Source organism: Littorina saxatilis, linkage group LG2, assembly GCF_037325665.1.
Source record: "Littorina saxatilis isolate snail1 linkage group LG2, US_GU_Lsax_2.0, whole genome shotgun sequence".
Lineage (NCBI taxonomy): Eukaryota > Metazoa > Mollusca > Gastropoda > Littorinimorpha > Littorinidae > Littorina > Littorina saxatilis.
The window spans coordinates 48,291,462-48,311,482 of NC_090246.1; the positions used below are offsets into that span (position 1 = coordinate 48,291,462).

Here is a 20,021-nt window from a genome sequence, read left to right on the forward strand (position 1 = left end):
AGCAAAAATCAAAAATGTATGAAGAAAAAAAGAGGATAAACTCATGCAGACATACCTAGTGATAACACTGCAGAAGAGAGGAACCAAAGGCAAGACATCATCAGGCAGGTCAGGTAAACTTGCCACCATCCTGAAGTACGTCACTCCGTTTGTAGGCTGCTTGCTGTACTGCACAGGCACGCCAGCTACAAAGAAACAGCTCCAATAAATTCTTCTGCATTATGTTCTAGCAATACTGCCAAGTGAGGCCTGTGGCTAAAGTTGTTGAATACCAGTAACAGTCTCACATCAGGCGCTCGTTTCATAGAGGAAAGAATTGCTTGCGGCTAGCCTCTCACTTTGCAGGACAGCGAGGGTGTATATGAAACGATTTTGTCACTAGTTAGGCAACAATTAAACAGAATTGGTTGATACCGAAAGAGTCATCTGCACTTGACTGAACTTAAAACAGCCATGAACAGCCAATGGGATTGGCAGGTATGCAGCCACCATTTTTCTCGCATTGCAAGCACCTCCACATGCATGCTAGCCTTTCTCACCGCAAGAGGTCCTCATGAAACATTACTTCCTCACCCCACTCGCTTCACACAACAGATCTTGCGGCTGAGAAATGGGGGACAGTTCTTCTCATTTAGTACGAGTTATTTCAAATGAAGTGAAAATGGATATATGTACATGAGTCAGCCTCTTCCCATTAAATTTCATTTATTCTTCTCTCCCTGTTTTTATCCTCCAACCCGTTCCCCTGTTGCCACAATAAGTTTACTTACAGAGCGTAGATTTTTCCACAATTTCCTTTTTGACTTTTTTGTCAATGTCCGCTACTTTTAGCGACGGCAGAATTGACAGGTCTTCCTGTTCCATTTGTTTTTGCAGAAGCTTCAAACCTGTATGCATTGGGAGAAAGAAAAAAAGAGACCATCTTTCATTAAATGCATTTAGCTGTAACAGTAAAACCTGTTCAATATTCACAGAGAATTGCTGCAAAGCACTTTCAGGGAGAAGGATTTTTGTTTGTGTGTGGTGTCCCCACCCAACCCCATTTTTCAAGACTCTGCGATGTAAGAATTCCCTTTTGATGTTTCAGACTTTTGTCTTCATAACATCTGTAAAGCTACCTTCATTTTAAGCTCTCCCTCTTTAAAGACCTAATTTTGTTTGAATTTTGTGGCAGTCTTGAGACGACAGTTCCAATGTACAATTTCCTTTGCCAACATAAGACAAAGGCAGCCAACTGACCTCTGTCGCGGATCTTCTTCCTGTCCTGGTCAGTAAGAACGGCCACCTTCTTGCCCAGACGTTCCTTCTCCTCAGCCTCTTGTTTGGCCAGATACTCTGCGTCAGGGCTCATGGTCAGTGTCAAGCGATGTGGGTTGTTCTGAAAGGTCCGGCAAAACAGTTTCAAAGTTGTAGCCTTAAACTCACAACACAATACCCACAAACTTTTCATGCTTAAATTATGAAAAGAAAAAAGCATGTACATTCTGTATACAACCGGCCCCCGTAGCGCAGTGGTTAGCGCATCAGGCTGCTGGCCGGGAGGTCCTGGGTTCGAATCCCATCAGAGTCATGTGGGTTTTTCGGGCTACGGCCGCCTCCTACCCAGAGTGGAAGCGCTATGACTCCTATGGGAAGGCTGGAATCACACAGCTGAGTGTCATTCACTTCATGAATGCGACCCGACATCCCTCCCTGGAACATCTGTAAAATCGGTAAGTCTGGCAGCGAAACGAAATGCAGATGTGGTCGGAGCAGTCGAGCCCGGACGGGGCAAGGAACAGGTGTTAGGACAGCAACACACACAACAAAACACATTCTGTATACAAAATCCAGGAGCCAAAATTCTAAAAGGGAACTAACTATATCATAAGAATTCATATAACACAACAGTCTAACACAAGATTGTCATGTGCAAAACATACATGCAGCTACACACACACACACAAACACACACACACAAACGCATGCTGAGAAGAGAAGCACTAACTTTGAGATTCTGCTGCACTCTGTCCTGTAGGAAGCGTGGATTTGCAGCCAGATCTTTGCGGAATCTCTCCACCATTTCGTTGACTTTAATCATTTCCACGGGGTCTCCGTCATGATTCCAGGGAGATGACACGCCCTAGGATAATGTAAAATAGACTCAAGAATTACTCAGATAAATTAAATCAAACATTATGTTTAGACACGAAAGATCTTACACTTTTTTCAAAGATTCCACAACAGTGTTTGGTTTTACTTGAGTCAAAAAACAGCCAGTTGCCATGTCCTCAAGTGAAATAGTTGTTACATATGCCTCAAAAGTCAGATTTGAATGTTTCCACTTTGCTGTCGGAATATGTCACTAATTTCTGGTATGTAACTGAAATAAACCCACCAAATGGTCTCATTTTCACATTCAAAAATATAAATTCACCAGTTGAGGGGGCTAAAACCTGTGGTGATCATAAGCTGTCAATTATTTGCTCAAGGATGCATGCAAAATATATGAGGAACATGTTCTTTTCATATGGTACAAGAATATATCAAAAGATACATAATAACGTCATAACATACTTACGATGGCAAGATGAAATCCAAAGTTGCTGGTCTGATGCTTCTGCCCAAGCTCTATACTGTGAAGAACTGCCTCAATGCGAGTAGGATCAAAGCCTTCTCTGTGAAACATCAAATTTAAAAAAAAGATGTATTAACATCACACTGTAATAATACGGTGTTGGTGTTTATGATGATTTGTTTGTTTGTTTGTTTGTTTGTTGCTTAACGTCCAGCCGACTACGCAGAGCCATATCAGGACGAGGAAGGGGGGGATGAAGGGGGCCACTTGTCAAGCGATTCCTGTTTACAAATGCACTAACCCATTACTTGTGTCCCAGCAGGCTTTAGTAAAACTAAATTAATACCTACTGGAAGATTACCAGTTTCCAGTATGTTAAAATAGGCTTAACCTATCTACTGCTGGACTTACATCAGAACACTAACAGATTAAACTATACATGAATCGCGAGACAAGCGGCAAGAGAAGAGATTTTTGGAAAAAAATACAGGTGAATGAGCAAGAAGGCAGAAAAAAGAAAAGAATTCATGAAGAAAAAGAGAGCATGACAGGAAAGAGGAACCAAAAATCTACCTAACAGCAAACTAGAAAGCTCCTGCGGTTCCAAAAACAGGAGGGGCCTTTAATTTCATAACCGCAGTGCCCCACTGCGGGAGTTTATGATGATGTTGATGACTGAAAGCTATAGGTTCACATTCTTAGCAGCACCAATGGAACATCAGATTAATATCTATTCTATTGGTTTAATCACTTCAGCATAAAGAAAGGGCAGCTATATATACAGCATCCACTTTGCTGTCGGAATATGTCAGCTTGGTACAGAGTAAAACTCATTAGTTCAAGACAACGAAAGGTGTTATCCTTCAGATACCCTTAGCCTTGTATCCGAGTTCACCAATCCACCATTGCTCTTGTACCATTGCCCATACAGCACTTTTCTTTCACATTTTTGTTCAGATATTCTGAGCTTGTGGTACAGTACAACATGTACTGGCCACGCACCTCTCCATACTGACAATAAATAACCTGTGTTGCGGATCCCGTTCATAATAATGGCTCACCAGCCAGACCACAGAAGTCCAACCTCTGCAAAGCAGTTTCAACACTGACTAGTACTCCTATATGATGCACGAAAACAGATTTCTGCGTCTCAATTCCAGGTTAGCTTGGATTACAACAGAATACTGCTGAATGCGCTAATCTTCGTCAACTAGCATGCACTTTTAACTCAGGTCCTACAGGTTGCAACGAGGAATTTCGGACAGGCGCTGTTGTGAATACCGTTGACAACAATGGCTCGCTTGCCAGCCCAAGGAAGTCCAACCTTTCTCGGTAGTTTCAACTGAATTCTCCTTACTATACCTAAACTCTAAAAACTTCACTTTCCAAATCACATCCTCAAAGCGCTCCCGTAAAAATGACAAGGGCGTTACTTCCCACACGCGTAAATGTCTTCTTAAAATACATGTAAACATAACACCGCGTGGCCAGATTATTTAAGAGCCTGTATGCGACAACCTGCTCGTAACAACCACCTTAAGTGAGTGTGTGTACATGTGTGTGTGTGTGTGCATGTGTGTGTGTGTGCGTGTGTGTGTGTGTGTGTGTGTGTGTGTGTGTGTGTGTGTGCATGTGTGTGTGTGTGCGTGTGTGTGTGTGTGTGTGTGTGTGTGTGTGCGTGCTTGCCCGTCTGTGTGACCTTTCAAAACGACCACCTGTCATAGACAAGTTCGACTGTAACACAAAATGTCTACATACTGTATGACTTGCTCCAGCGTCTGGTCAATGATCTGTGTGACCTTCTCCACATCACTTTCCTTGATTCCCTGCAGCCCCACAGCGTAGCTGGCTTCTTTTGTATTGCCTTGGTACCTGAACGCAACACTTAGACATGTTAATCATTTCACTAAACAATCACTTAAAACAATCACCGACACACACACAAAATTTGAAATAATGCAAAGTTATTGCACTCCTCATTTTAGGTTCTCTGTTTTCACAATTATGGGGGGGGGGGGGGGGGGGGGTGGGGGGTGGGGGGAATGGCTGGGCAACGCAAATCGCCGCTGGCGTGCTAAAGTTGGTTTTTTTTCTTTCTTATTTTTGTTAAATTCCATGACTTTCCATGATTTGAATTGAAATTCCATTACTTTCCAGGCCTGGAAAATTAAAAATCAAATTCCATGACTTTCCAGGTTTTCCATGACCTGTACGAACCCTGTGCAATGTTAACTTACATCAATGCAAATTCAAATTTTCTTGATATATATCAAGCATTCAGTTCTTACCTTTAGATTAAACTACATAATGAAATGACAATAACTTTTCAGAAAATAGCTTTCAAATATGAAAATATTTAACAACTTCTCAAATATAATTATACAATGTAACAAAAAAACTTGAAATATAGAGTAGACTTGATATGCAAGTACCCTGTGATGGGAGCGTAGTCACTGCCAATGTTAGCGGCCAGTAGTGAGTTGTAGAAGGGAGCAGTCTCGCCGTCAGTCAGCAGGGAGCAGGCAATCTGCTGTACAAACTTCTCATACGTATCTGTGATGCTGAAAAACATAAAACATAAATCATCATTAGATCTTCCCAATCATATAGCCACAACAACAAAAAAAGCACAGAGAAAAGAAACAAAAACAAAACAGAATAAACAAAAAGTATTTTAGACAGGTTCTATTTTTGGAGCATTCAATTCAGGTCAAAACAAAACATTCACAAGAACTTGGACCTAACCACCTTTAAACTTAAAGTGGACAAACAAGAGACACAACAGACAAAAAATAACTTATGCTGTGACTTGTCTTACAATGTCCCCAAAATGGTTGTAGCAATGACAAAACAGAAGAAAAAGTCTGTAATCCAATCCTCTAACAACCAATGCAATGATTGCAGAAATTGATCATAAATATATAATCGCTCTAAGATCTAACATTTCATTGAAACCAGGCACCATAAGAAAATATCCAATCCAAAACCTTTTTGAGAGTGACAGAAGTCTTTAGATCTCAGAAAAACATTTGATGTACACAGTACGGTAGGTAAGTTCCTAATCATTAATGCGGGAAGCAGACCAACACTTCTTTTTTTTCAGAAAAAGAAGTACACTGGTACCTAGCTGTGATGAAAGGACACCCTTGGAACCAGCCAAACGTGTCCCTACATTGCAGGTGACCTGTCATGACAGGCATATTCTGGTTAAGATAATAGACAGAGAGACAACAGAATGTGTCCTTTCATTGCAGGTGTCCTCTCGTCGGAAGGGTTTCACATCGCAGGTACTAATGTAGACATAAATAAATGCTTGAATCTTTTTTTCACGAAAGTATAAAATAACAAGACACTGCCTGACTCACTCTGACAGGAGGAAGCTGACAGCCACAGTGGTCTGTTTGCTCTGGTCTGGAGCCATGGGATCAGGTGGGCACTTTATACTGTGTTGGACGAAAGTATAAAATAACAAGACACTGCCTGACTCACTCTGACAGGAGGAAGCTGACGGCCACAGTGGTCTGTTTGCTCTGGTCTGGAGCCATGGGATCAGGTGGGCACTTTATACTGTGTTGGACGAAAGTATAAAATAACAAGACACTGCCTGACTCACTCTGACAGGAGGAAGCTGACGGCCACAGTGGTCTGTTTGCTCTGGTCAGGAGCCATGGGATCAGGTGGGCACTTTATACTGTGTTGTTGCTGCCCACATACATACACACGACACATGCTTAAAATTATACTTATTCTTAAAAATATCCTACTGCTATCATTTGTTGGCAGTACAGGCCGGTCAAAGAATGTTCTTGGGTCGGCAGGAAAAAATTGGGTCAATGGGCGTATTAGAAACATTGGATTTTTTTCTTGGCCTTATCTGCACATGGTGTAGTTCAGTAAAGTAAGACTTTTACACAAGTCAATCAACCTTAGTGTGTTGTATAGTGGTTCAAACAATACTTTTACAATCCACTGAACTGTAATACAAAGACCATTAACGCAGAGACAAAGGTTATTAATTGTACCTATCGATAAGAAATAAAGGCTTTACATTTATGACATAAATAAACTACTGATTTGTCCTTCATTCAAACAATTTCCCATAATTTCTCATTAAACATGCATGCCTTCATAACACCTCACAACAAATCACATTTACAATAATCATAATAAAGAGAAATGTCCTGAAAGACAGGAATAAAAGAAAATGTTAAAAAAGAGCTGCACGAGTGTCCCAGGGAAATAGGGCTTGTTCTTTCAGTCTGAACTTTTAGGATAGACGAATTCTGAAAATAACTCTGTCGGGTTTGAATGAGTTGTGGGAGAGTGACCTTTTCTTGCAAAACCTCTGCCAAACATTAGAGGGGCAAATTACTAGCGAGGGGAGTGTCGGTAACACGTTCTCCCATCAACGTGTTTCACCCCTCGCTAGTGATTGGCCCCTCCAATGTGTGGCATTGGTTTTGACACACCCCTCGCTAGTGATTGGCCCCTCCAATGTGTGGCATTGGTTTTGACACACCCCTCGCTAGTGATTGGCCCCTCCAATGTGTGGCATTGGTTTTGACACACCCCTCGTCAGTGATTGGCCCCTCCAATGTGTGGCATTGGTTTTGCAAGAAAGGGTCACTCTTCCACAACCCATACAAACCCAACGGAGTTATTCTCGAAAATCGTCTTTTAACAATAATGAACTGAACAAGCCACTGAAATCTTTGCATCAATACACCCAACTGTACTCACAGGTGCAGACCAGCGCGGCTCATTGGGAACAGTAGTGTCGACAGAGCTTCTTTCAAAGCCCTGCAGGTATTTTCCAATGTAATCCAAATGATTGTCCACAGGAAAATTTCCATATGTGAAAAATCTGCACACGCAAACCACACATCAATTTTGTAATGTTCTGTCTTGCAAAAGCAGAAATCGTGTAAGCTTTATCAGAACTAACTTTCTACAAGTTTACAAATGAACACAACTAGTCAAATGTAAGAATAATAGATGTTAAGACTACACTGCAAACTATCCCTTCAAACGGATACTATACGTTTTTTGCGTTTTTGACCAAAATATGACATTTTACACAGATCGAGACAGTCATTGTTCTCCGAGACCGCGATAGCGGTCGAGGTGAACAATGACTGTCGAGATCTGTGTAAAATGTCATATTTTGGTCAAAAACGCAAATAACATTTATGTATCGATCGAATTCCTTTCAGGTACTGACTTTGTTGTTGTTTTGACGATTGAACGAGCCCGGGCACACACACATGCAATCAAACCCATAAGCTTCATATTTGGGCGTTTCAGGTTGACCGAAACTTCAAAGGAACTACAAAATGCACGTCATGTACTGACTTTGTTGTTGTTTTGACGATTGAACGAGCACACACACATACAATCAAACACATGACGTGTGTTTTGTAGCTCCTTTGAAGTTTCGGTCAACCTGAAATGCCCAAATATGAAGTTTTGTAGGCCTCTGACGTCACATGGCTCAAAGAAGGGAAATCCAATGTCCAATCGATACATTCCTTCTTGTTGCCCCCACTCCAACTTGTAATGTGCAGTTATACCATAAACTGCACACATGTTAATATAGTGGAACCCCCTTTTTAAATCCCCCCAGTTTAAGACTCCCTCCCTTTTTCCAGATTTTCTGTTCATAACTTGTGTAAATTTTCCCTAATTTTTATACTCCCTCCTTTTTGGCTCACGAAGTGTAGCCTATGCGATGCTAACTTTTGTCTGTCTGTGCGTGCGTGCGTATGTATGTATGTATGTATGTATGTATGTATGTATGTATGTATGTATGTATGTATGTATGTATGTCTGTGGTAGAAACTTTAACATTTGAAGACGTCATATTACATTGACGTCACATTATGACGTACGAGGGTTAGACGTCACGCGATGGAATTACTGAAAGTCTTGGTGATCGTTATTTTGAGCGGGCCGAGACTATTTGGCAGTCGTGTCCATGTAAGTAGGCTACATGCAGACAGACAGATCTAGATCTAGTGTCTCGCTTTCTTGCACAGTTTCACCTATGCTCTTTCTGTGTGTGTGTGTTTGTGTGTGTGTATGTGTGTGTGTGTGTGTGTGTGTGTGTGTGTGTGTGTGTGTGTGTGTGTGTGTGTGTGTGTGTGTGTGTGTGTGTGTGTGTGTGTGTGTGTGTGTGTGTGTGTGTGTGTGTGTGTGTGTGTGTGTGTGTGTGTGTGTGTGTGTGTGTGTGGAAATCTCTCCACGCACACGGTAACTTAAGACCCCCTTAAGTTACAGTTCAACACGGAAATGTAACCTAAGGCGTGTGAATTGTCACTTAACAGTGTGATATGTCACCTAGATCTCAAATGTGGAAAAGCCGCTTATGATGTTGAATTGTACCTTTGTTGAATTGTAACCCGAAGTTGAAATGCAACTTAAAGAAATATGTTGAAATGTCTCCTAATGTATTGAAATGTAACTTAATGTACTTCTATACGACAAGAATGTTTAAAGTCTTCTTTTCATAAACATCATCTATAAAAACATGTTGTGCATTTCTGTGTACATGATTTGTGGTAATATCATGATATTTATTAAAATTAAAAAACAACTTCTGATGAATAACATTAAAGCAAAAAAGCTGAAAAAGTGTCTGGCTTTATTAACCCTCAGCGAAAGCTGAAGGGTTATTGTGACGATGACTTTCTGTCTGATGTCTGTATGTCTTTCTGTATGATGTCTGTATGTCTTTCTGTATGATGTCTGTCTGTCATGATGTCTGGATCCACCGATCTCAAAAAGTTATGAACCGATTTTGATGAAAATTTCAGGAAAGATGACAAACTGGGAGTGCTCCGGACTCTGTTCGTTCGTTCGTTAGCTAGTTTTACTTCCATGTATCTTGGGATAGATGTAAAGAAGACTGGTCACATTATACTGAAACCACCAAACCAGGGTCGGCAACAGGATAAATGATATGGGCACCCACAGCCCAATGCTGGATTCGAACCCGTGACCTCTCGATCATGAGCCCGGGGCTCTACCGACTGACCGACCCAGCTCCCCGGACTCTGTAAGCCTGGTATTTATTAAGTATCGCTGAGGGTTATGCGCTCTTATGCGTGCTCTTGTTTGGTATTGCTTTTTGACTCACATGCGAAGCAAAAGTGAGTCTATGTACTCACCCGAGTCGTCCGTCCGTCCGTCCTGGCATCCGTCCGTCCGGAAAACTTTAACGTTGGATATTTCTTGGACACTATTCAGTCTATCAGTACCAAATTTGGCAAGATGGTGTATGATGACAAGGCCCCCAAAAACATACATAGCATCTTGACCTTGCTTCAAGGTCAAGGTCGCAGGGGCCATAAATGTTGTCTAAAAAACAGCTATTTTTCACATTTTTTCCATTTTCTCTGAAGTTTTTGAGATTTAATACCTCACCTATATATGATATATAGGGCAAAGTAAGCCCCATCTTTTGATACCAGTTTGGTTTACCTTGCTTCAAGGTCAAGGTCACAGGAGCTATTCAAAGTTGGATTGTATACATATTTTGAAGTGACCTTGACCCTGAACTATGGAAGATAACTGTTTCAAACTTAAAAATTATGTGGGGCACATGTTATGCTTTCACCATGAGACACATTTGGTCACATATGATCAAGGTCAAGGTCACTTTGACCCTTATGAAATGTGACCAAAATAAGGTAGTGAACCACTAAAAGTGACCATATCTCATGGTAGAAAGAGCCAATAAGCACCATTGTACTTCCTATGTCTTGAATTAACAGCGTATCGCGCACGTGCGGTTTATTCAGTGTCACTACGCATGCGTTCTGTGTCACGGGTTTCTGCGTCGTCTGCTATTCTTTTTTTCAGAGTAGCTCAAGTTATTATATATATATATATATATATATTCTGTTGTTGTTGGCGCGATAGCGAAATTTGGGAAGACTGGTTTCTCATGCATTCTCAGGGGTTTAGGCTTATATCTCACACACATATGGAGCGGCGATACCGAATATTTGGCCCAAGGGTGCTTGTCACTGGTCATTATCTTACCACATAAAAAATTGGTGCGAATACCTTTGATAGTTCCAGAGTTATGGGGCAAAAACCACAAAACAGATGAAATGTGCGTGCCCGCCCGCGTGCTTTTCTGTAATCCTGCTCGCACTGAGTTAGTAAACCAGTGACTAGTAACTTGCCGTAAAAACTGAAGTAATCAAAACCCATAAACTAACCCTAAAACCTAACCTTAACCCCTAAATCTCACAAAAATCGTACAAAAATTGAAGAATTAAAACTTTAAGAAAATGAGCAAATAGAATATATATAAAAAAAAAAGTGCAAAATCGCAAATATCTGTGGCTTCTAATCGGAAATTGTCCATCGATCGGCAGTACTATACACACTATTGCTTTTCAGGTTGACGATATCACTGAATAAAAAGTAAATAGTAGATATGGGCTGTTTATCCCCGAGTACGCAGTACTAGGGTCCTGCAGACTTTAATTGTGTGTCTGTCTGTCTGTCTGTCTGTTCGTCTCGACTTAACAGCTTATTGCTGGGAAACTACTGGGCGCAGTTCGTTCAAAAGTTGATACACTAACTTGATAATAGGTCCGATTGATCGTATTAAAACTTCATAATGTTACCTGGGACCTAAATGCGAAATATTCCACAAAAACGACTCTTAACGGGGGGAGGTTTGGCGGTGGGAGTACAACTGCCGTGCAGCTAATGGAACAGCCAGCTAGCTGGTGCGAATCACGTCCGCCTATGGCCAAAGTGATCTGGGATCGATTCCCGGCATGGGCAGTCTATATATATATATATTTTTTTTAAATTCTTGTTTACTATTGTTTATTATGAACGTTTTAATGTTTTATTTCACTCTAATAATTTTTTTAATTGTGTGAAATAAATAAATAATTTTTTTTTAAAATTCTTGTTTACTATTGTTTATTATGAACGTTTTAATGTTTTATTTTACTCTAATAATTTTTTTAGTTGTGTAAAATAAATAAATAAAAAAATTCTTAAATCCACGTGCACAAGACGAAAGCACGTCCGCCTATGGCCAAAGTGATCCGGGTTCGATTCCCGGGATGGGTGGTCTATTTGGGGTTTTTTTTGCTTTTTTTTTTAAAATTCTTGTTTACTATTGTTTATTATGAACTTCTTAATGTTTTATTTTACTCTAATAATTTTTTTAATTGTGTAAAATAAATAAAAAAAAAATTTTTTTTAAATCCACGTGCACAAGACAAAAAATTTCATACTGGGGGAGCGAGCCAGTCTGAAGAGTACTCGGGTCCAGCGCCAGCGTTTTTTATTTTGGGTTGTGACTGATGATAAAACTATTTTTCATTTCCCCCGTAAATTCCGCACACACTGTCACTTAAGATAACTACAGAGTTCAATAATAATCATCACAGACGAGCATTTTCTTCACAGCTGCACGAGGCAAAGGGCAAAAGTCAACAGTGTCTTCAAAGTTTGTCAATAACATAAGTGTCACAGAACAAACGATCAATCCCAATAACATTTCATATGGGTGTTGAACTGTCTCTTAAAACGACTTAGGCACTACCCAAAATTTAAATATGCGAGCAATATTATTTTAACTTTTTTACAAACAAAAGTAGTAGCAAATGACATGTTCTAAACGAATGACAGCCATATGTGTCGAGTGAACCTGTTGTGATGTTGACCGAAACTTAAGTTACAAATCAACAATTTCGTGTGTGTAAATTTATCAACATTCATTTTGTAAAAAAAAGTATCAAAAACCATTTTTCTATGTTTGTCTTTTTCTGTGTTTACTTTATACATGTAAAAGACGGCGCATGCCAAGTAGGTAATCATTTTGAGAAACCGTTTGGTTGTAATAACACTTTTTCCTTCGGATTTGACATTCGTTATTTTCCCAGCTCAAAGCAACACAAGACGTTGTCAAGACTCACATGTTAAGGCTGACATCTCTCAGAACCGGAAAAAAACCGTGTGTGTAAATTTCAAACTGGTAAATCTTAATCAAATGAACTAATTTGGCGACCATTTTACCCCTTTATCATTAAATTTGCTAATGAGAATCAAAAATGAATTAGTATAGTCGTTAAGTGACATTTATTGGAATGCGATTATTGGAAGCAGATAAGGTCGTTTTATAAAACAAGTTGGATTTTTATACCTATCTTGATATTGTAAAATCACATTTAATCAAAATCTGCATTTAGATTAAAAAAATAGTCTCCGTGTGTGTGCCAAAACTTAGGTTACATCTTCCACACGCGTCAGGTGTGTGTGTGTGTGTGTGTGTGTGTGTGTGTGTGTGTGTGTGTGTGTGTGTGTGTGTGTGTGTGTGTGTGTGTGTGTGTGTGTGTGTGTGTGTGTGTACTGTGTGTGTGTGTGTGACGGAGTGATTGAGTTTGTGTCACTGTTTGTCGATTTCTTACGTGAGCCTTGAAGGCTTCGCCTCTTGTTAAGATCTGATTTTCTCAGATTTTTGGAGGTCTTGATAGGAATGTTTCACTGTACAAAGAAACACAGCAAATACTGACTTGGCATTAGAAGGATGGTAATGTGAAGCATGAAAAGCCTTGAGTTGTTCCCAGGTAAGATCTGGGATGTGCTTTGGATCACCTCCATAGTTAACACCATACGTGTGGCTAGGCATCAACTTGTTCAATGCTGCAGTAGAGAACAGGTTCTGTGAGCTTGACTGCAATATGAGAGACAACAATTGTGATGACTCTGTGTTCTCTTTGCACGAAGTCAAAAGAAAGCGGCAGACTGACTTTTAGTTTTACAGTATTATTGTGATACAAAAATATGCTTATTTGTTTACCTTCAAGTATTGACTACTTCAACAACTACAGGCTACAAAACACTGAACGACTAACCATTCATCAGCTTTTAGCATGTAAGCTACAGTGCACAACATTCTTATCTATCTTACATGGAATGCACTATTTTTGTCATCATTCACTACAATAACAATCGGCCCCCTCTCTGTATCTGGTACTAATTCACATTTTCATTACACAATCTTCCACAGAGGTGTTTGGAGAAAGAAAAGCAGCACATGTATACTTACATAGACACCTTTCATCTCATTGTAGACAACGCCCTTGAAAGTAAGAGGCGTTTCGGGATTCTTTGGATCTATGTGTTCCAGTCTCCATCCCTCCTGGCTACAGTATTCATAAAACAAAAAAACAAAAACAAAATCAAGATAAAGACCACGCACAACTGCGCATCCGAATGCAGCTCATAATTTGAGGCACAGATGATGATATTACCGCAACAATACTCTGGTTACTTACAATGTCTGTCACTTCCTTATTTCAAAACAACAGACAACCAATGGAATTACAGACACATTGCAGAAATAACTTTGTCAGGTTTTATGGGTTGCAGAAGAGTTCCTTTTCCTTGGAAACACTGAGGCAAAAGACACGTGAAATTGTAGGCAAATCACTAACTAGTGGTGTGTCTCCAGCGATATGTGAACTGAGAGACCCGATCACATTGGCAATGGCGATATTCAGATCTTATGTTCATACTTACGGCCCAAAAGACCATTATACTGAGCAAACAATGCAGAAAACATTGATGAGAATTAATTTTTACCGGGATGTCAGTCGTTCGCATGATTTCACTGGCACAGCTAAATTGCCCACCACGTGTTGAGACACACCGCTCGCTGGTCATTGGCCAACAATGTCGTAGAGTTTGCCGCAGTATTTCAAAAGCAAAGCAAATCTTCCGCAACCCACAAAAATCTGACAGAGTTATTTCAGGAATTCGTCTACTGGAAAGAGAAAATGGAAATCCTTGCTCACCAAAAGTCTAGCTCCCTGATGAGAGGCTTGAAGGCAGCATCAAGGTAGACTGACAACAGATTTTGGAAGTCCTGGGGGTTTTGTGTTGAGAATGGATACATGGTCCAATCATAGGCTGGAGAGAGAAAGAAAAGCACCTTTAGGAATGAGATACATGTATAAACATAGCACACAAGAAGACTTAAAAAAATGTTAAAAGTCAATGGGTCAAAAGAACCAAAATTCATTAGCTTAAATCCTTTCTCATATCCTAAATATAACGTCCTAGTACCTCAGGCAGTCTCTCAGGCAGGTTGACTGACTGAAAGACAGACAGACAGAGAAACACACAGACAGACAGACTGACAGGCAAATAAGTGGACACATGCATGCATACTTTCCACCCATTTCTTCTAAAAAAAATGTCACAACCTATTCTGCCATAAATCTGAAAAAGATAAGACTGCTTTTGTTTTGTTGCGTCCTGCCATCAGGACTTAGAAGAAGCAACAACCAAAGCTAAATGGACACCCTTTTATTATTATTTGTCTGTTGTGTATATCATGTTAGTCCATTTTAAAGATTGACAGGTCAGTAAATGTTTTGTTTTACCTGAATAAAATGTTCCATAAACATATCTTCCTTGCTTTTTACATTTACATTTTTTCAAGTTTTGACTAAATGTTTTAACAGAGGGGGAATCGAGACGATGGTTGTGGTGTATGTGTGTGTGTATGTATGTATGTATGTATGTATGTGCGTGTGTGTGTGTAGAGCGATTCAGGGAAAACTACTGGGCCAATCTTCATGAAATTTCACATGAGAGTTCCTGGGAATGATATCCCTGGACCTTTTTTTCATTTTTTCAATAAAAAAACGCTCGCGCTGGATCCGAGTACTCTTCAGACTGGCTAGCTCCCCCAGTATGAAAGTTTTTGTCTTGTGCACGTTTAACCCTTACACTGGTGCAATTCTGTAACACATGTTACATAGCCACTGGTGAATTAACAATAACAGAGAGAAAAATAACAAAAAACGGTCATATAGGTTTTCGCAGCCATGGGAGGTAATCGGAACCGACCAAACAGACTGAGCCAGTAGCGCGACATATGTTGTGACAACCAGGTGACATGACAACCAGGTGACAGTATACGTAAAGTAGCGCAACATATGTCGCGACAACCAGCCTAAGGGTTAAGACCAAGTGATTGCTCTGTGTGAATTACAGGCATTCCCATTGCTATATAAATACATTGCATGCGAGGATGTGCGTGGTGACTGGCCTTTCTCTTTTATTTGATCACAGTGAAAATGCACACACACATTCACACACACACACTCTCTCTCCCTCACTCCCTCTGTCTCTGTCTGTCTCTCTGTCTGTCTCTATCTCTGTCTCTATCTCACTCTCTCTCACTCTCTCTCTCTCTCTCTCTCTCTCTCTCTCTCTCTCTTTCTTACACACACACACACCGTCACACACACACTCATGCACGCGCACGCACACACACACACACAAACAGTAACACTAACACATGTGCACAAAATGAACACACACACACACCGCGCGAGAGAAAAAGACTACAGGGATGATACATTAATTGACGTCAAAAGACTTTCGACCGTGACGTAATCTTTTTATTACGCTATATTTCTCGTCACTGTGTGACGTGTTCGGCTGTTCTATCAGACTGCCTGGCTGGATGTGGCTCCGCAAATTCCTCCAACCGCCAAGTCGTTTTTTTGTGGTTTATTTCGCATTTAGGTCCCAGGTAACATTATGAAGTTTTAATACGATCAATCGGACCTATTATCAAGTTAGTGTGTCAACTTTTGAACGAACTGCGCCCAGTAGTTTCCAAGCAATAAGCTGTTAAGTCGAGACACACACACACACACAGACAATTAAAGTCTGCTGGACCCTAGTACTAGCGTACTCGGGGATAAATGTCTTTGATTATGTCATATCCGGCTTTTTGTGAAAGTTGAGGACACACTGTCACGCCCTCATTTTTCAATCAAATTGATTGAAATTTAGGTCAAGCAATCTTCGACAAAGTCCGGACTATGGGATTGAATTTCAGCGTAAAAATTAGTTAATTAGTTTGCCCATTAAAGTTGTCATAAAAATCGAATTTTCACTATCAGATTTAAAAATGATTGCATCGTATTCCTCACTTTCTCCTGATTTCAAAAACATATACATCTGTAATGTTTACTATAAAAATGTGCATAGAATTACAGAAAATAGTTTGAAGTAAGTACTGCATTCGCGCGCTATGCGGAGACGAGCGTGACCCGTCTCGGCCGGGTTTTCGGTGTGGTTAGTCGAGACTACATGTATCTTAATATGGTCTCGGCGATGACTGTTTTTTGGTGTTAGTATGTTACTTTGATGCAGACAGCTTGACTAAATGTTTTTATATCGCTTCACGCGACTTGTTTTAATTCTATTCTGCCATTACCTTCCCAATCCTACTCTTTGTCCCCCATCACACATTTTCAAGCTCAAAGCCTACCTGTCATGGCATTCATGAAGGTTGCCAGTGAGCGGCTGAGCATCTTAAAGAAAGGGTCTCTGACGGGAAACTGCTGAGATCCACACAGCACTGTGTGCTCCAGAATGTGGGGAACTCCTGTGCTGTCCATTGGCGTGGTGCGGAACATCACACTGCAAAGAAAAGCTACGGTTTGTGAAGAATGTGCCATCATTAAAAAAAACACGTTCATGTATATTCTTTGGACCAAAATAGTCCGCTTACTCTAGTTAATCCTAAAACCTCACCCACTTTTCCGTTTGTAACATCATTAAAAATGTAGTTGACGTAACATCAAAAATGTGATTACAATGTTGACCCAAAAAATAACAAGTCGCGTAAGGCGAAAATACAACATTTAGTCAAGTAGCTGTCGAACTCACAGAATGAAACTGAACGCAATGCAACGCACCAAGACCGTATACTCGTAGCATCGTCAGTCCACCGCTCATGGCAAAGGCAGTGAAATTGACAAGAAGAGCGGGGTAGTAGTTGCGCTGAGAAGGATAGCACACTTTTCTGTACCTCTCTTCGTTTTAACTTTCTGAGCGTGTTTTCAATCCAAACATATCATATCTATATGTTTTTGGAATCAGGAACCGACAAGGAATAAGATGAAAGTGTTTTTTAAATTGATTTCGAAAATTTAATTTTGATCATAATTTTTATATTTTTAATTTTCAGAGCTTGTTTTTAATCTAAATATAACATATTTATATGTTTTTGGAATCAGAAAATAATGGAGAATAAGATAAACGTAAATTTGGATCGTTTTATAAAAAAAAAATTTTTTGACAATTTTCAGATTTTTAATGACCTAAGTCGTTAATTAATTTTCAAGCCACCAAGCTGAAATGCAATACCGAAGTCCGGGCTTCGTCGGAGATTACTTGACCAAAATTTCAACCAATTTGCTTAAAAAATGAAGGCGTGACTGTGCCGCCGCAACTTTCACAAAAAGCCGGATATGACGTCATCAAAGACATTTATCAACAAAATGAAAAAAACGTCTGAGGATATCATACCCAGGAACTCTCATGTCAAATTTCATAAAGATCGGTCCAGTAGTTTAGTCTGAATCGCTCTACACACACACACAGACAGACAGACAGACAGACACACAGACACACACACACACACACATACACCACGACCCTCGTCTCGATTCCCCCCTCTACGTTAAAACATTTAGTCAAAACTTGACTAAATGTAAAAAGAGCACAAAAAGGCACAAGAGAAAAGACAAGGCTCCTCCGTAAATAAACTCATGATATGATGCTTTTTATTTTAAGAATGTAGACTGACAAAACTCTTTTCTTTATCAATAACTGCACAAAAGAGTTGTTCCACCTGAAAGATAAACACAGTGCTTAGCCACTTTCTTCTAATTTCTCAAAACACACACACACACACACACACACACACACACACACACACACACACACACACACACACACACACACACACATTTTCTAATTTCTCAAAACACACACACACACACACACACACACACACACACACTGGTAAAACAAATATTAAGTCAGAAAACCTGAAGGCATTGTTGTCATCTTCCCTGGCAGCATGCATGTGCTGAGCTCCTGTTTTGTCGTGCTGCAGCATCACTGTGGTCATGAAGAACTCTGGAACCTCTGTTACCTGCAGTTGATGGAATCAAAAGTTAAATGTGTTAGGAGCTGTCAGGCTGGTTTCAGGTATGAAGAGATATGGAGAGGCAATAAAAGAAGGTTCACATCAGATGTACTGGAATGGAAAATTTCTTAGATAAATTTTCATTTAATTAATATACTTACCCGAATCACATTAGCATTGAGTCACCTGAGATGCTTATCACTGAAAAACGCTTACCCGGCTAAAGAATTTAAAGGGAAGCAACCCCATCACCAAAACGAAAGTGAAAGTAGCTTGGTAATGGGCCAGCACACTGGGAGATACCTCCCATACGGGTGTGTGCCACGTCACTTCCTCTAGGAACACGTGCCTATTCTCATACGGCTTTAAAAAATCTTAAAACCATAAGCGGGGCAGGTGGGAGGGAATACAGTATGTGATTCGGGTAAGTATATTAATTAAATGAAAATTTATCTAAGAAATTTTCCATTAAATATCATATTCTTACTCCGAATCACATTAGCAGATAACATCAACAAGGCGGTGGGCTAGAAATGAATCAAAACTCACCATCAAGTTCTGGACAGGAACTGGCCTGCTGCTATGAGCGCTGGAAGGCCTCTGGAGCCATCCTGTCGAAGAGCTGTGACGTCCCGAAGATAAAAGTTTATGAAAACATCTTCGGAACGCCAATACGCAGTTGTCAGCACCTCCTCTAGACGTCTGGAGCGCAGAACTGCCAGAGAGGATGCCCACGCCCTCGTTTCATGGGCTCGGGCCGAGTCAAGTGGCAAGGAGGGCATAACCCCCCCCCTCTTTGTGCGACTCCACTCATAAGCCTGCTTGATGAGCGAGGACACCCACCGGGCCAACGTTACCTTCGACAAATCTTTCTCGCGCCTAGTAAGGAGAGAGATAAACAACAACTTCTGAGAACTAGACCGAATCGGCTGAGTCCGGGCTAAGTACAGACGAGGCCTGCCCCGGAGACTGATTCTTGGCCAGGAAATCAGGCCGGAAACGCAAAGATGCGGAACCGTCCGGCTCAAAGGAGATATCCCCAGGCTGACCCGACAGGGCGTGGACCTCGCTACCCCGTCGGGCCGTAGCCAACAAAAGGAGAAACAGCGCTTTGCGAGTGACATTGAACAGACTGGCCTCGCTTAAAGGCTCAAAATCCGCAGAACGAAGGAATTCCAGGATTAAAAACAAGTCCCACTTGGGAGCGGGCAAACGAGCTTTAGCTTCCTTAAGAGCAGCCCCTTTAATGACTGCAGCTATAACGCCCCCGACTCGAACAGAACGACCAATCTGCTTAAGAGTCGCCGAGATAGCGGAGCGCCGGACCCTCAACGAGGAGACTGAGGCGCCCTGTGAAGACATGAAAGAGAGGTGGTTAGCGACCTGAATAGAGCGCGGAGCCACCGAACTCACCCCTCTAGCTGAACACCAGGCAGTCCATGCCTTCCAGTGGGAAGCATAAACTGA

The 20,021-nt window shown here is 40.8% G+C and overlaps 1 protein-coding gene across 1 annotated transcript in view; it reads right to left on the reverse strand.

Moving 5' to 3' along the window:
* Positions 1–20,021, reverse strand: part of LOC138959104 (presequence protease, mitochondrial-like) — a 40,731-nt gene that overhangs the window by 10,430 nt on the left and 10,280 nt on the right. Inside the window, exons 4-17 of the mRNA XM_070330454.1 lie at positions 18,454–18,560; positions 16,887–17,038; positions 14,389–14,503; positions 13,641–13,737; positions 13,105–13,265; positions 7,298–7,421; positions 6,171–6,259; positions 4,990–5,118; positions 4,316–4,429; positions 2,561–2,657; positions 1,988–2,122; positions 1,240–1,378; positions 771–887; positions 56–185 (exon numbers count right to left, since the gene is read on the reverse strand). Of these exons, the coding sequence (XP_070186555.1) occupies positions 56–185; positions 771–887; positions 1,240–1,378; positions 1,988–2,122; positions 2,561–2,657; positions 4,316–4,429; positions 4,990–5,118; positions 6,171–6,259; positions 7,298–7,421; positions 13,105–13,265; positions 13,641–13,737; positions 14,389–14,503; positions 16,887–17,038; positions 18,454–18,560 (1,706 nt within the window). The remainder of the gene's footprint in view (positions 1–55; positions 186–770; positions 888–1,239; positions 1,379–1,987; positions 2,123–2,560; positions 2,658–4,315; positions 4,430–4,989; positions 5,119–6,170; positions 6,260–7,297; positions 7,422–13,104; positions 13,266–13,640; positions 13,738–14,388; positions 14,504–16,886; positions 17,039–18,453; positions 18,561–20,021) is intronic.